The sequence below is a fragment of the Chiloscyllium punctatum genome, chromosome 3, assembly GCF_047496795.1.
Source record: "Chiloscyllium punctatum isolate Juve2018m chromosome 3, sChiPun1.3, whole genome shotgun sequence".
NCBI lineage: Eukaryota > Metazoa > Chordata > Chondrichthyes > Orectolobiformes > Hemiscylliidae > Chiloscyllium > Chiloscyllium punctatum.
In genome coordinates this window covers 36,893,240-36,910,579 of record NC_092741.1, presented here as the reverse complement: position 1 = coordinate 36,910,579, position 17,340 = coordinate 36,893,240, and the positions used below count along the sequence as shown (strand labels likewise).

Here is a 17,340-nt window from a genome sequence, read left to right as displayed (position 1 = left end):
AAACTCTGTGGGGAGCTAGTGAAGTGATTGCTGGGCCCCTTGCTGAGATATTTGTATCATCAATAGTCACAGGTGAGGTGTCAGAAGACTGGAGGTTGGCTGGTGCTACTGTTTAAGAAGGGTGGTAAGGACAAGCCAGGGAACTATAGACTGGTGAGCCTGACGTCAGTGGTGGGCAAGTTGTTGGAGGGAATCCTGAGGGATAGGATGTACATGTATTTGGAAAAGCATGGACAGATTAGGGACGATCAACATGGTTTGTGCTTGGGAAATCATGTCTCAAAAACTTGACTGAGCTTTTTGAAGAAGTAACAAAGAGGATTGACGAGGGCAGAGTGGTAGATGTGATCTAGATGGACTTCAGTAAGGCGTTCAACAAGGTTCCCCATGGGAGACTGGTTAGCAAGGTTAGATCTCATGGAATACAGAAAGAACCAGCCATTTAGTTACAGAACTAGCTCAAAGGTAGAAGACAGAGGATGGTGGTGGAGGGTTGCTTTTCAGATTGGAGGCCTATGAGCAGTGGAGTGCCACAAGGATCGGTGCTGGGTCCTCTACTTTTCACCATTATTTTATGATTTGGATGTGAGCATAATAGGCATAGTTAGTAAGTTTGCAGGTGACACCAAAATTAGAGGTGTAGTGGACAGCGAAGAAGGTTACCACAAATTAAACTCCATCTGCCACTTCTCAGCCCATTGATCAGATGGGCCAATAGGTTGAAAAGTGGCAGATGGAGTTTAATTCAGATACATGTGAGGTGCTGCATTTTGGGAAAGCAAATCTTAGCAGGACTTATACTATTAATGGTAAGGTCCTACGGAGTGTTGCTGAACAAAGAGATCTTGGAGTGCAAGTTCATAGCTCCTTGAAAGTAGGGTTGCAGGTAGACAGGATAGGGAAGAAGGCGTTTGGTATGCTTTCCTTTATTGGTCAGAGTATTGAGTACAGGAGTTAGGTCGTCATGTTGCGATTGTATAGGACATTGGTTAGGCCACTTTTGGAATATCGCGTGTAATTCTGGTCTCCGTCCTATCGGAAGGATGTTGTGAAACTTGAAAGGGTTCAGAAAAGATTTACAAGGATGTTGCCAGGGTTGGAGGATATGAGCTATAGGGAGACGGTGAATAGGCTGGGGCTGTTTTTCCTGCAAGGAGGCTGAGGAGTAACCTTATAGAGGTTTATCAAGTCATGAGGGGCATGGATAGAATAAATACACAAAGTCTCTTCTCTGTGGTGGGGACTCCAGAACTAGAGGGCATAGGTTTAGGGTGAGAGGGGATAGATATAAAAGAGACCTAAGCGGCAACATTTTCAATCAGAGGGTGGTACATGTATTGAATGAGCTGCCAGAGGAAATAGTGGAAGCTAGTACAATTGCAACATTTAAAAGGCATCTAGATGGGTATATGAATAGGAAGGGTTTGGAGAGATATGGGCTAGATTGGGTTGGATTATCTGGTCAGCATGGGCACGTTGGACCGAAGGGTCTCTTTCCATGCTGTACATCTCTGTGACTCTACGACTCTATGTTTCAGAACACCCTTCCAATAGGAGGGAGTCCAGAATTGCATATAATATTCCAAAACTTACCTAACCAATGTCCTGTACAGCTGCAACATGACCTCCCAACTCCTATACACAATGCCCTGACCAATAAGGGAAAGCATGTCAAACACCTTCTTCACTATCCTAGCTACCTGCAACTCCATTTTCAAGGAACTCTGAAGCTGTACTCCAAGGCCTCTTTGTTCATCAACACTCCCTCAGACCTTACCATTATAAGTCCTACTAAGATTTGCCTTTCCAAAATGCAGCACATTTATCTAAATTAAACTCCATTTGCCACCTCAGCCCATTGGCCCATCTAATCAAAATTCCGTCGTACTCTGAGGTAACCTTCTTCGCTATACCTCCAATGTTCATATCAAAATCATTTATGTAAATGATGAAAAGCAGTGGACCCAGCACCGATCATTGTGGCACACTGCTGGTCACAGGTCTCCAGTCTGAAAGACAACCCTCCACCAACTCCCTTTGTCTTCTACCTTTCATCCAGTTTTGTATCCAAATGGCTAGTTCTCCCTGTATTCCATGTGTCCTAACCTTGCTAACCAATCTACCATGAGGAACCGTGTTGAATACATTATTGAAGTCCAAATAGGTCATGTCCATCGCTCTGCACTTCATCAATCCTCTGTTATTTCTTCAAAAAACTCAATCAAATTAATGAGACACGATTCCCACGCACAAAGTCATGTTGATGATCCCTAATCAGTCCTTTCCTTTCCACACACATGTAAATCCTGTCCCTCAGGATTCCCTCCACCAACTTACCCACCACTGATGTTTGGCTCACCAGTCTATCACTCCCTGGCCTTTCCTTACCACCTTTCTTAAATACCGGCACCACATTAACCAATCTCCAGTCTTCCGGCACCTCACCTGTGAGTATCGATGATATAAATATCTCAGCAAGGAGCCCAACAATCACTTCGCTAGCTTCCCACAGAGTTTTAGGATACACCTGATCAGCTTTTGGGGATTTATCCATTTTTATGTGTTTTAAGACATCCAGCACCTCCTCTTCTGTAACATGGATGTCTTTCAAGATGTCACCATCTATCTCCCCACATTCTGTATCTTCCACGTCCTTCTTCACAGTAAATATTGATGTTAAATACTCGTTTAGTATCACCTCCATCTCCTGCAGTTCCACACATCGGCTGTTTTGCTGATCTGAGAGGCCGTATTCTCTCTCTAGTTCCCCTTTTGTCCTTAATGTGTTTATAAAATCACTTTGGATTCTCCTTCACCCTATTTCCCAAAGCAATCCCACCTGCCCTCCTGATTTCCTTCTTAAGTATACTCCGTCACCTTCATACTCTTCTAAGGATTCACTTGATCTCTGCTGTCTATACCTGATGTATACTTCCTTCATTTTCTTGACCAGATCCTCAATTTCTCCAGTCATTCAGCATTACCTACATCTACCAGCCTTGCATTTTAGCCTAACGGGACTGTCATTACCTCACTTTTGAAAGCTTGCCATTTTCCAGCCATCCCTTTACTTGTGAACATCTGCACCCCCCCTCCCCAAGCAAAGTCCAGTTTTGAAAGTTCTTGCCTAATACTGTGAAAATTGGCCTTCCGCCAATTTAGAACTTTAACTTTTAAACCCGGTCTATCCTTTTCCATCACTATTTTAAAACTATTGGAATATGGTTGCTAGCCCCAAAGTGCTCCCCCACTGACATCTTAGTCACCTGCCCTGCCTTATTTCCCAAGAGTGGTCAAGTTTAGCACCTTCTTTAGTAGGTACATCCACATACTGAATCAGAAAATGTTCTTGCACGCACTTAACAAATTCCTCTCCATCTTAATCATTAACACTGTTGTAGACCCAGTCTATGTTTGGAAAGTTAAAATCCCTTACCATAAGCAACCTATTCTTCTTACAGATAACTGAGATCTCCTGACAAATTTGTTTCTCAATTTCCTGCTGACTATTAAGGAGTCTATAGTACAATCCAAATAAGATGATAATCCCTTTCTTATTTTCAATTCCACCCAAATAATTTCCTGGATGTATTCCCAGGGTTATTCTCCCTAAGTACAGCAGTAATGTTATTCCTTATAAAAACGCCACTCCCCCTCCTCTGTTTCACCCCTTTCTATCCTTCTTATAGCATTTGTATCCTAGAACATTAAGCTGACAGTCCTATATGGGTGTCAGAGGTGTGGGTGCAGGTTTTGCATTTCTTGTGTCTGCAAGGGAAGATGCCGCGAATGGAAGGTGCGTTGGTGGTGGTGGTGGGGGGGGGGGGGGGGCGAGAGCAGACCTAATGAGGGAGTCGCAGAGGGAATGATCTCTATGGAATGATCTCTGTGGAATGCTGCTAGAAGTGGGGGGGGGAAGTATGTCTCTGGTGGTGAGGTCTGATTGTAGGTGGCGGAAATAGTGAAGGTTGATGCACTGTACCCAGAGATTAGTGAGGTGGAAGTTGAGGACCAGGCTTCTATCCTTGTTCTAGTTGGAAGGGTGAGGTTCAAAAGCAGAGTTGTGGGAAGTGGAAGAGATGCGCTGGAGGGCACTGTTGATCACGTGGGAAGGGAAAGTGCGGTCCTTGAAAAAGGAGGCCATCTGGAATGTCCTGGAGTGGAACTGCTTCTTTTGGGAGCAGATACAGCAGAGGCAGAGGAATTGGGAGTAAGGGATAGCGTTTTTACACAAGCAGGGGTGAGAGGAGATGTAGTCCACATAGCTGTGGGGAGTCAGTGGATTTGAAGTAGATGTCTGCATTGAGTTGGTCACTGGAGACGGAGACGCAGAGGTCCAGGAAGGGAAGGGAGATATGCAAGGTGATCCAGGCAAATGTGAGGTCAGGGTGGAAGGTGTTCATGAAGATGATGAACTGTTCAACCTTCTCGAGGGAGTGCAAAAGTAATGCCGATACAGTCATCAACGTAGTGGAGGAAAAGGTGGGCAATGGTGCCCGTGCAGCTTTGGAAGATGGACTGTGCCACATAGCCAACGAAGTGGCATGCATAGCTGGGGCCAATACGGGTGCGTATCGCTACCCCTTTGGTCTGAAGGAAGTGGGAGGATCTGATGGAGAAGTTGTTAAGGGCAAGGACCTGTTCCGCCCATCGAGTGAGTGTGTCGGTGGAGGGGAACTGGTTGGGTCGACAGGAGAGGAAGAAATGAAAGGTTTGAAGACCTTAGCCATGGCGGATGGACGTGTAGAGGCACTGGATGTTCATGGTGAAGATGAGGCATTGGAGGGCTGGGGAAACAAAAGCCATGAAGGAGGTGGAGGCCGTGGTTGGTGTCCTGAATAGATGTGGGGAGTTCCTGGACCAAGGGGACAGGATGATGTCAAGACATGAGGAGATCAATTTGGTGGGCAGGAGCAGGCAGAGACAATAGGTCGACAGGGTCAGTCGAGATTGTGAATTTGGGGTTAGAGGTAGAACCGGGCAGTACGGGTTCTGGGACAATGAGATTAGAGGCTGTGGATGGGACATCCCCGAGGTGATGAGATTATGGATGGTCTGGGAGATCATGGTTTGGTGATGGGAGGTCAGGTCGTGGTCGAAAGGCAGTAGGAGGAGGTGTCCGTGAGTTGGCGCCTGGCTTCAGAGGTGTAAAGTTTCGTATGCCAAACTACCACTGCGTTTAATGATGAGGATGGGATTAGAGCAGAAAGGTGTGTTTTGTGAGAGTGAGAGGTTGGAGTGGGTAGGGAGGGTACAGGTTGAGGCTACAGTTGGAGATAAAGGCATCAGGGGTGGGTAACAGACCAGCATGGGATCTCCAAGTGGATGGAGTATGTTGGAGGAGGGAGAAGAGGGTCCTCGGAAGGTGGATGGGCGTCCTGATGGAAAAAGCATAGAGGCGGAGGCGGCAGAAGAAGAGTTTGATGTCGCGACACACATGGAATTCGTTGACCCGGGAGCATAGTGGGAAGAAGGTGAGACCTTTACTGAGGACTAATCGTTCATCCTCAGTGAGGGGGAGGGCTGTGGGGATGGTATAAACTCAGCAGGGCTGGAGGCTAGGACCTGGTGTAGAAATGGAGTTGGGAGTGGGATGTGGAGATTGTTCCTGAATTGGGGGTGGTTATGGTATCATTGGTAATGTCACCCTACTTCCTACAGACAAAAGGGGTAGCCATGGGCACCCGCACGTGCCCCAGTTATGCCTGCCTCTTCAGTGGATATGTGGAACAGTCCATCTTTGGCAGCTACACTGGCACCATCCCCACCTTTTCCTCTGCTACACTGATGACTGTACTGATGCTACTTCATGCTCCCATGAGGAGGTTGAACAAAGTTAAAAATCTTCTTTTAACTTCTTGTAAGTCACAGAACCAGTCTGACTCAAAATTGGTGTACAAACAGACTCTGACCTCACACCTTTAATACACTGTCAGAGGTAAGATGTCACATTTTTCGTTATAAAACTTAAGTTATCTTGAGAATATGACTTAAAAGAAGTTCTGGGATTGACATATTAATGACCCAAAACCTACAACCCATTCTAAAAGATGAAAGACCTAACAGCAATCTAGGTTTGTTTAATATATTGTTTTAATTACATGACACTATGGTTTTTCCTATAAATTCTGTGTCTTATAATTCTGCTCCACTAGTTACCTGATGAAGGAGCAGCACTCTGAAAACTAGTATTTCCAAATAAACCTGTTGGGACTATAACCTGGTGTTGTGTGATTTTTAACATAAAATAAGGTGACATTTCAGTTCAGACAACGCATTAAAGGTGTGAGGTTACAGTCTGTTTGTATCCCAATATTAAATCAGATTGGTTCTATTTCCAAAGTGGGAATTTATAAGATGCTATGTAAATTGACTGCCTGCAGATTGTATTTTTGAGTAAAATAGAATGTATCTGCAAATACAATTCTGCAAATGCAAATTCATCCCACAGACTTATATGTGTGCGCATGTGCATGCGAGAGCGAGAGCGAGAGAGAGAGACAGAGTGTGCGTGTGAGAGAGTATGTGTTTGCGTGTGCGTTCATTAGTAAAGTGCGTGTCACGTGAGATGGAGTATAACCTGGTGTTGTGTGATAACTTTGTCCACCCCAGTCCAAAACTGGCCCCTCCATAACAAGTTTGAGAGGTGACTTAATAGAGACATACAAAATGATGAGCGGATTAGATAGGGTGGACAGTGAGAGCCTTTTTCATCGGATGGTGATGGCTAGTATGAGGGGACATAGTTTTAAATTGATGGATATAGACACAGGACAGATGTCAGAGGTAGGTTCTTTACTTAGAGAGTAGTAAGGGCATGGAACGTCCTGCCTGCAACAATATTAGACGCGCCAATTTTAAGGGCATTTAAATGGTCATTGGATAAATATATAGATGATAATGGAATAGTGTAGGTTAGATGGGCTTCAAATTGGTTGGTGCAACATCAAGGGCTGAAGGGCTTGTACTACTCCGTAATATTCTATAAGCCTGTGAGAGGGTGTGTGCATGATGTGAGTGTGGGGGGGATGTATGTGCGTGTATGAGAGAAGGTCTGCGCGACTGTGAGAGTATGTAAAAGTGTGTGTGTGTGCGCGCGCGAGTGAGAGTGTGTGAATATAGTGGGGTCACCTGTAGTGTGAAATGAACCCAAGGTCCCAGTTAAGCCCAACCTCATGGGTATCGATGGGTACCAAAACCTCCAACCCATTCTAAAGGATAAAAGACTTAACAGCAGTCTATGTTTGTTCAATGTATTTTTCAGTTGCATGACGCTGTAATCTTTTGCTGTAAATTCTATGTCTTATGATCCTGCTCCACAGCTTCCTGATGAAGGAGCGGCGCTCCAAAAGCTATTACTTCCAATAAACCTATTGGACTATAACCTGGTGTTGTGTAATTTTTAACTTTGTCTACCCCAATCCAAAAGCAGCACCTCAACATCATGAGGAGGTTGAACGGTTCACCAATTTCCCAAACACCTTCCACCCTGACCTCAAGTTCACCTGGACTATCTCGGACACCTTGCTCCTCTTCCTGGCCCTCTCCACCTCCATCTCTGGCGACGGGCTCAATACGGACATCTACTTCTAACTCAGCGATTCCCACAGCTACCTGGACTACACCTCCCCTCATCCCACCCACCTGTAAAAATGCTATCCCTTACTCCCAATTCTTCTGCATCCACTGTATCTACTCCTAGGAGGAGCAATTCCACTCAAGGACATCGCAGATGGCCTCCTATTTCATAGAACATAGAACAATACAGCACAGTACAGGCCCTAATGTGGGTGAGTTGACTACCTTAGCAGGTAGGGCATTCCATGCCCATATCTCTCTGTGTGTAAAGAACCTGCCTCTGACATCTGTCTTAAATCCACCACCCCTCAATTTGTAGTTATTAGATTAGATTAGATTAGATTATTTACAGTGTGGAAACAGGCCCTTCGGCCCAACAAGTCCACACCGACCCTCCGAAGAGCAACCCACCCAGACCAATTCCCCTACATTTACCCCTTCACCTAACACTATGGGCAATTTAGCATGGCCAATTCACCTCACCTGCACATTTTTGAACTGTAGGAGGAAACCGAGCACCCGGAAGAAACCCACGCAGACACGGGGAGAATGTGCAAACTCTACACGGACAGTCGCCTGAAGCAGGAATTGAACCTGGGTCTCTGGAGCTACGAGGCAGCACTGCTAACCACTGTGCCGCCCCCTCATACAAGCTGATGTCATCATGCTCGGAAAAAGATTTCCAGTGTCTACCATATCTAATCCTCTGATTATCTTGTATGTCTCTATCAAATCCCCTCTTAGCCTTCTTCTTTCCAATGAAAACAGGTTCAAGTCTCTCAGCCTTTCCTCATCAGACCTGGCCTCCAAACCGGGCAACATCCTGGTAAATCTCCTCTGCACCTTTTCCAATGCTTCCACATCCTTCCCGAAATATGGCGACCAGAACTGTACACAATATTCCATGTGTGGCCACACTAGCGTTTTGTATAGTTGCAGCATGATATTGCGGCTCTAGAAATCAACACCTCTATGAATGAAGCCTAACACACAGTATGCCTTCTTAAAAGCACTATCCACCTGGGTGGCAACTTTCAGGGATCTATGTACATGGACTCAAAGATCCCTCTGCATATCCACACTACCAAGAATCTTTCCATTGACCCAGTACTCTGCCTTCGTTATTCTTCCCAAAGTGCATCATCTCATATTTAGCTGCATTGAACTCCATTTGCCACCTCTCAGCCCAATGCTGCAGATTATCCAAGTCCCCCTGCAACCTGTAACATTGCTCCAAACTGTCATCTGCAAATTTACTAATCCATCCACCTATGCCTGCGTCTAAGTCATTTATAAAAATGACAAACAGCAGTGGTCCCAAAACAGATCCTTGTGGCACACCAATAGAAACCGGATTCCAGGCTGAATATTTTCCATCAACCACCACTCACTGCCTTCTTTCAGAAAGCCAGTCACCTTCAATCCCATGCCTCTGCAATTTCTCAAACAGCCTACCAAGTGGAACCTTATCAAAGGCTTTACTGAAGTCCATGTACACCACGTCAACTGCCCTACCCTCAGCTCATCTTCAAGGACCGCAATTTCCCTCCCACATGATCAACAATGCCCTACAGCGCATCTCCTCCACTTCCTGCACCTCCGCCCTTGAACTACATCCCTCCAACAACAATAAGGATAGACGCCTCCTGGTCCTCACCTTCCACCTCACTAAACTCTGGATACAGCACATCATCCTCCACCATTTCCACCACCTACAATCAACGCCACCACCAGAGACTATTTCCTTCCCCATCTCTATCGGCATTACGTGGAGAGCATTCCTTCCACAATTCCCTCATTAGGTTCATGTCCCCTACCAACCCACCTTCCACTCCTAGCTTCTTCCCTTGAAGCTGCAAGAGATGCAATACCTGTGCCCACACCTCCTCCCTCACCACCGTCCAAGGCCACAAAGGATCCTTCTACATCTCGCAGAGATTTTACTGCACATCCAAACACCTCATCTACTCTGTCCATTGCTCTCGATGTAGTTTCCTCTACATTGGGCAGATGGGATGCCAACTCACGGAACGTTTCAGGAACAACTCTGGGACACATGCACCAAACAGCCCCACTTCCCTTTGGCTGACCACTTCAACTCCCCCTTCCACTCTACCAAGGAAATGCAAGTCCTGAACCTCCTCCACTAATAAATCCAAGCCACCTGCTGCCTGGAGGAAGAATACTCATCTTCCGTCTTGAGACCCTCCAACCACATATCATCAATGTTGACCACCAGTTTCCTCATCTCCTGTCCCCCATCCCATCCCAGATGCAACCCTGCAAATCGGCACCACCCTCTCAAATTGTCCATCTTCCTTCCCACCTTTCCGCTCCACTCTCCCCTCCGACCTATCACCATCATGCCCCACTTGTATCTATCTATCGCCTTCCCAGCTGCCTCAGCCCCACCCTCCTATTTAGCTGTCAACCCCCTTCCACCCCCACATTCCTGATGGAGGACTTATGCCCAAAACATTGATTCTCCTGCTCCTCAGATGCCACCTGACCTGCTATGCATTTCCAGTGCCACACTTTTCAACTCTGATCTCCAGCATCTGCAGTCCTCACTTTCTCCTTAGTTCATCCGCCTTACCTTTCAGGCCACTCGCATTGAAATAATTGCACTTCATCAGTCCTATCTCGTTCTCTGCTTTGTTCCTATATGTCCTGACTGTTTCACTTGCTCCTTTTCTCAACTGTACCAGTCTCAGACTGATCTCTTTCCTCATTATCTCCCCGGGTCCCACCCCCCACCTTACTAGTTTAAATCCTCCCAAGCAGCTCTGACAAATCTCCCTGCCAGTATATTAGTCCCCTTCCAATTCAGGTGCAATCCCTCCTTCTTCTACAGACCACTTCTACCGCAGAAGAAATACCAATGATCCAAAAATGTGAACCCTTCTCCCCTGCACTAGCTCCTCAGTCACACATTCATCTACTCCATCCTTCTTTTTCTACCCTCACTAGATCGCACCACTGGGAGTGATTCAGATATTACCACCTTTGAGACCCTCCTTTTGAAATTCCTGCCTAACTTTCCATATTATCCCTTTAGAATCTCATCATTTTCCCTTCCAACAACCTTCTGCTGGTTCCTGTCCCTTTTAAGAATATTCTTCACTCTTTGAGATATCCTTGATCCTGGCACCAGGGAGGCAACACACCATATGACTTGTGCCAAGCTGAATAACAGAATCAGGTGACTGAACAGGCCATTTATTCAGCTGGAGCTACAACAAATTTTAGCACTAAATTCAACAATCACTTTATCTTACTTGTCATCAGTTTCATCCATTTTCTGTTTGGTAAGCTCTTTATTTAGTCTCCGAGCAACTTCCTGAAGTAAATCCGACATGCCTTTCAGCCGTCTCTCTTCATTTCGCTTCCGTTGATCATAGTTACTCACAAGAGAAAGTTCATTTGACTGAAAAAGATGACATCTTGTAAGAGTATACCAGAAGATTTAAATAATCGTAGGTATGTTTAAAGTGTTAACTTTGGTTCCACAGTACTACCTTTGAGTCAAAAGATTATAGATTCATATCCTATTCCAGAGACTTAAAGATATGATATAAGCTGGGGCTTTAGGACAATCACTAGTGACTGCTGCCATTTTTCACATGTTAATCTAAGACATGAATCACTCTCTTAAGTGGGTGTAAAACATGACACTACCTGAACAAGAAGAGAGAATTATTCTAGTATGTGAACTAACATTCATTCTTCAAACAATATCAGAAAAATAAGTTAGCAAATAACTTATGTAGTTGCAGTTGCATTATCTTAATTATTAATAGATACATTGCTGAAATGCAATATTGACAGTCAAGATATGAGGTTTATCCAAAACCTATCTGGGGACCATACAGTGAGGATCAAGCTCAAAAAAGGCAATCACATTTTGTTTCCAACTGAAGTACAACAAGGCTGTATACTGTCACAAGCATTCTTCAATCAATACACAGACCAAATATACAGAAAATCAGATGTTCTTTCGGGGGTGAAAATTGGAGATGAGAACATACCAAGCTTGGGTTACACAGAAAATACTTGAAAAATCTGAGGAGGTTTTAGAAGATAGTTTGGCATGGGGGTGGGAACCAGAGTTACATATCTGAGGTGGGGGGGGGGGGGGGGGGGGGGGGGGGTAGTTGTAGATGGGGCAGTGACAGGATGTAGGGAAACTATCGGGAAGATTTTTCACGTGGTGAAACAAAGGGATCGGTTAAAGTGTGTCTGCTTTAACGCAAGGAGTGTCAGAAATAAGAGTGATGAACTTAGAGCATGGATCAGTACTTGGGAGTATGATGTTGTGGCCATAACGGAGACGTGAGTTTCACAAGGACAGGAATGGTTGCGAGATGTTCCAGGGTTTAGAACAGGGAGGGTGGAAAAAGTGGATGGGGTGTAGCATTGCTAATCAGAGTGCATCACAGCTACAGAAACGAAGGTTGTTGAGGAAGGTTTGTCTACTGAGTCAGTATAGTGGAAGTTAGAAACAGCAAGGGAGCAGCCACCTCATTGGGGGTTTTCTACAGACCACCTAATAGCAGTAGGGAGATTGAAGAACTCATAGGTGGGCAGATTTTGGAAAAACGCAGATGTAGCAGAGTTGTTGTTATGGGTGACTTCAACTTTCCTTAGTGCAGATGGTTTGAAGGAGCCACTTTGTCAGGTGTGTTCAGAAAGGCTTCCTTACTCAGTATGCAGACAGACCGACGAGGGGAGAGGCCATTTTGGATTGGGTGCTCGGCAATGAGCCAGGACCGGTGTCAGATCTCACGGTGGGAGATCACTTTGGTGACAGTGACCACAGCCTGGTAAAGGGAAAGGAGCAGTTACCAAGGGAAAATATTTAACTAGAGAAAAGGAAATTATAACGCTATCAGACAGGAGTTGGGAAGTACAGATTGGGAGCAATTGCTCCACAGAAAGGGCACAACAGACATGTGGAGACTGTTTAAGAAGCAATTGTTGCAAGTGATGCACAAATTTGTTCCACTGAGACAGGCAAGGAGGGGTAAGATTAAGGAGTCTGGTATGGCAAGAAGAGAGGAGCTTCTCGTCAAAAGGAAGAAGGCAGCTTACATAAGGTGGAGGAAGCAAGGATCTAGCACAGCTTTAGAGGATTACAGATTCTGGATTAGTGGTGCTGGAAGAGCACAGCAGTTCAGGCAGCATTCGAGGAGCAGTAAAATCGACATTTCGGGCAAAAGCCCTTCATCAGGAATAACTGCTCCTCGGATGCTGCCTGAACTGTGGTGCTGGAAGAGCACAGCTAATCCAGAATCTGGTTTCCAGCATCTGCAGTCATTGTTTTTACCTTTAGAGGATTACAGGCCTACTAGAAAGGAATTCAGAAATGGACTGAGGAGAGCCAGGAGGAGGCACGAAAAAGGCTTGGCAGGAAGGATTAGGGAGAATCCAAAGGCATTTTAGTCATACGTGAGGAATAAGAGAATGACCAGGGAGAAGGTAAGGCCGGTCAGAGATAGCATAGGGAACTTGTCCATGGAGTTTGAGCAGATAGGGGAAGCCCTAAATGAGTTTTTTTGGCTCGGTTTTCACTAAGGAAAAGGACCTTGTTGTGAATGAGAACTTCAAGGAGCTGGGAAACAGGCTTGAACAGATCAAGATTGATGAAGTTCATGGACTGGAAACTGTGGCAAACATTAAGATTGATAAGCCCCCAGGGCCAGACCAGATTTATCCTAGGTTGCTCCGGGAAGCGAGAAAGAAGGTTGCTAAGCCACTGGCGAAGATCTTTGCTTCCACACTCTCCAAAGGAGTCATACCGGAGGATTGGAGGGAAGCGAATGTTGTTCCTCTTTTCGAGAAGGGCAATAGGGAAATCCCTGGCAATAGGGAAATCACTGGCAGTTACAGACTAGTCAGTCTTACGTCTGTGATCAGTAAGGTTTTGGAAAGAATTCTGAGGGATAGGATTTATGACTATTTGGAAAAGCATAGAGTGATTAAATGCAATCAGCATGGCTTTGTAAGTGGCAAGTCCTGTCTCACAAATTTTATTGAGTTCTTTGAGGAGTTGACAAGATAGGTCGACGAATGTCGAGCAGTGGATGTGGTGTATATGGACTTCAGCAAGGCATTCGATAAGGTTCTCATGGTAGGCTCATTCATAAAGTAAGGAGGTATGGGATACAGGGAGATTTGGCTGTCTGGATTCAGAATTGGTTAGCTGACAGAAGGCAGAGAGTGGTTGTAGATGGAAAGTATTCTGCCTAGAGGTCAGTGGCGAGTGGTGTCCCACAGGGCTCTGTTCTTAGGCCTCTGCTCTTTTTAGTTTTTATAAATGACTTGGATGAGGAGGTTGAGGGCCGATAACACAAAGGTTGGCAATGCCGTTGATAGTATCGAGGGATATTGCAGGCTGCAGCGCTACATAAACAGGATGCAGAGCTGGGCTGAGAAATGGCAAATGGAGTTCAACCTGGGTAAATGCGTAGTGATGCATTTTGGAAGGTCGAACTTGAATGCTGAATATCGGATTAAAGACAGCATTCTTGGCAGTATGAAGGAACAGAGGGACCTTGGAGTTCAAATGCTTGGATCTTTCAAAATTGCTACCCAAGTGGATACCGTTGTTCAGAAAGCATATGGTGTTTTGGCCTTCATTAACAGGGGGATCAAGTTTAAGAGCCGCGAGGTTTTGCTGCAGCTCTATCAGACTCTGGTGAGACCACATTTGGAATATTGTGTCCAGTTCTGGTCGCCCTATTATAGGAAAGATACGGAGGCTTTGGAGAAGGTACAAAGAAGGTTTACCAGGTTCTACCTGGACTGACGGCTTGTCTTATGAAGAGAGGTTGACTAAGCTCGGACTTTTCTCTCTGGAGAGAAGGAGGAAGAGAGGTGACCTGGTCAAGGTATACAAGGTAATGAGAGACTTGGATAGAGTCAATAGCCAGAGACTTGTACTGGATTAGTGGTGCTGGAAGAGCACAGCAGTTCAGGCAGCATCCAACGAGCAGCGAAATTGACGTTTCGGGCAAAAGCCCTTCACCAGCCAGAGACTTGTCCCCAGGGCAGGACTGACTGGCACGAGGGGTCATCGTTTTAAGATATTAGGAGGAAGGTATAGAGGAGACGTCTGAGGTATGTTCTTTACGCAGAGAGTTGTGAATGCATGGAATGTATTGCCAGCAGTGGTGGTGGAAGCAGAGTCATTAAGGACATTTAAGCGACTGCTGGACATGCACATGGACAGCAGTGAATTGAGGGGTGTGTTGGTGAGGTTATTTTATTTTAGATGAGGAATACTCCTCGGCACAACATTGTGGACCGAAGGGCCTGTTCTGTGCTGTACTTTTCTATGTTCTATGTTCTAAAATATTGTAGATATAGTAAAATCAAGGAATTTAGAATATGGATTGACTAGGAACACCATAAAGAGTGATAGTTAAAAGGAATATATTAGAGTCCAGAACTAGAGGGCATAGATTTAGGGTAAGAAGGGAAAGATATAAAAGAGACCTAAGGGGCAACTTTTTCATGCAGAGGGTGGTACGTGTATGGAATGAGCTGCCACAGGATGTGGTGGAGGCTGGTACAATTGCAACATTTAAGAGGCATTTGGATGGGTGTATGAATAGGAAGGGTTTGGAGGGATATGGGCCGGGTGCTGGCAGGTGGGACTAGATTGGGTTGGGATATCTGGTCGGCATGGATGGGTTGGACCGAAGGGTCTGTATCCATGCTGTCCATCTCTATGACTCTAAGACTATGATGATCAAAGTAGATGTAGGTGGCACGGTGGCATAGTGGCTAGCACTGCTGCCTCACAGCGCCAGAGACCTGGGTTCAATTCCTGCCTCAGGCAATTCCATGTGTGGAGTTTGCACATTATCCCCGTGTCTGCGTGGATCTCCTCCGGGTGCTCCAGTTTCCTCCCACAATCCAAAAATGTGCAGGTTAGGTGAATTGGCCATTCTAAATTGCCCCTAGTGTTTGGTGAAGGGGTTAACGTAGGGGAATGGGTCTGGATGGGTTGCGCTTCAGCAGGTCGGTGAGGACTTGTTGGACCGAAGGGCCTATTTCTACACTGTAAGTAATCTAACTAATCTAATCTAATCTAGATGGTATCACACAAGTAGATAATTTTGTCTTTTAAGGACAAATTAGAACAGAAGATGGCACATCTGAAGCAGAAGTTAGATGAAAGTCAGAGATACCCAGTAGTAATTTTGTGAAGATGAAGAATAAGTTAGTAACAAGAAGTTTCAAGTTGTAGTAAGAGAAAAATTAATGAGATTCTATCCATTGATTCTACCTATTTCTTCTGCATTCTTGAGAAACCTGGAAAATAAATAAAGATCTAAGAAAGCAAACAAGAGGTATTTGAAATGTAGATGCCAAACAATATGTTTAAAGTTCCATATACAAAGTATAAAACAAATGAAGTAGTACTGGAAATTTCAAATGCAATAATGACTCTAAAAGGATGCATCCAGAAAGGAAAATGTCAGTATTTAAACCATTTGATCAGAGATGAAATGCCACAGAAATCTCTTTAAGAAGGCAAGGTGGAGGACAGCAGAAGCTTGGGTCAACCTAGGTGTAGTTGGATGCTGAGTGTCACAGAGTGGATGCAGACAAGCTGCAGTGTTACACAAAGCTGAAAATTGTAATGCCAACAGTAGATCTTCTGCTAGCAAATGGCACCCCAAACAGCAACAGCACAATCTTAGTAACAAAAATAGAAGCTGGTGGAAAAGCTCAGCAGGTCTGGCAGCACCTGTGCAGAGAATTCAATGTTAACATTTTGGATCGGGTGACCTTTCCTCAGAACTGATGATAGCTAGGTTTACATGCAGAAGGTAGGGTGGTGTGAGGAGTAAGGGGGTGGAGATAGAGCACAGAGAGATGAGACAGTTTGACAAACAAAGGAGTGGATAACGATCTGGCTGGGAGAGTGAATAGCTGTTAATGGAGTTTGTTAATGGCTAACAATAGATGGTGTATAATCACAGTCCATGTGATAACAAGGCCTGGTGAGTGGGGTTGGGGGCGAGGGCATGGGACAGTTCAGGTCTTAAAATTATTGAACTCAGTATTGACTCCAGGAGAGCTGCAGGGTCCCCATGTGGAAAATGAGGTGTTGTTCTTTCAGCTTGCACTGAGCTTCGCTGGAGCACTGCAGCAAGCCTGAGACAGATATGTTGGCCAGGGGACAAGGTGGTGTGTTAAAGTGGCAGGTAACTGGAAGCTCAGGGTCTTTTTTTGCATGCAGAATGTAAATGCGATAAAATTATAATAAATGGTTCGAAATGACAGGATATGTTAGCGATTCATAACAGCGATACGTCACGTCTCCCTAAACTCTCTTCTTCAAGATGTGGAGATGCTGGTGCTGGACTGGGTTGAACAAAGTTAAAAATCACACAACACTAGGTTATAGTCCAACAGCTTTATTTGGAATCTATCAGAATTTCTGATGAAAGACTTACGCCCGAAACATCAATTCTCCTGCCCCTCGGATGATGCCTGACCTACTGTGCTTTTCCAGCACCCCACTCTCAAGGTTTATTTGGAAGCATTAGTATTCAGAGTGCTGCTCCTTCATCAGGTAGCTAACTAATAAAGGAGCAGCACACCAAAAGCTAGTGCTTCCAAATAAATCTGTTGGAATACAACCTGTTGTTGTGTGATTTTTAACTCTTCTTTATGGTTAAAGTCAAGTGTTGTTCCAGATCTCCAATAGTAGAACAGTTTTAATCCTAAAAACAGAAGATGAGGAGA

At 45.1% G+C, this 17,340-nt stretch overlaps 1 protein-coding gene across 1 annotated transcript in view; it reads right to left on the bottom strand.

Moving 5' to 3' along the window:
- Positions 1–17,340, bottom strand: part of nphp1 (nephronophthisis 1) — a 153,169-nt gene that overhangs the window by 120,688 nt on the left and 15,141 nt on the right. Inside the window, exon 4 of the mRNA XM_072551414.1 lies at positions 10,857–11,005. Coding sequence (XP_072407515.1) covers positions 10,857–11,005 — 149 coding nt within the window. The remainder of the gene's footprint in view (positions 1–10,856; positions 11,006–17,340) is intronic.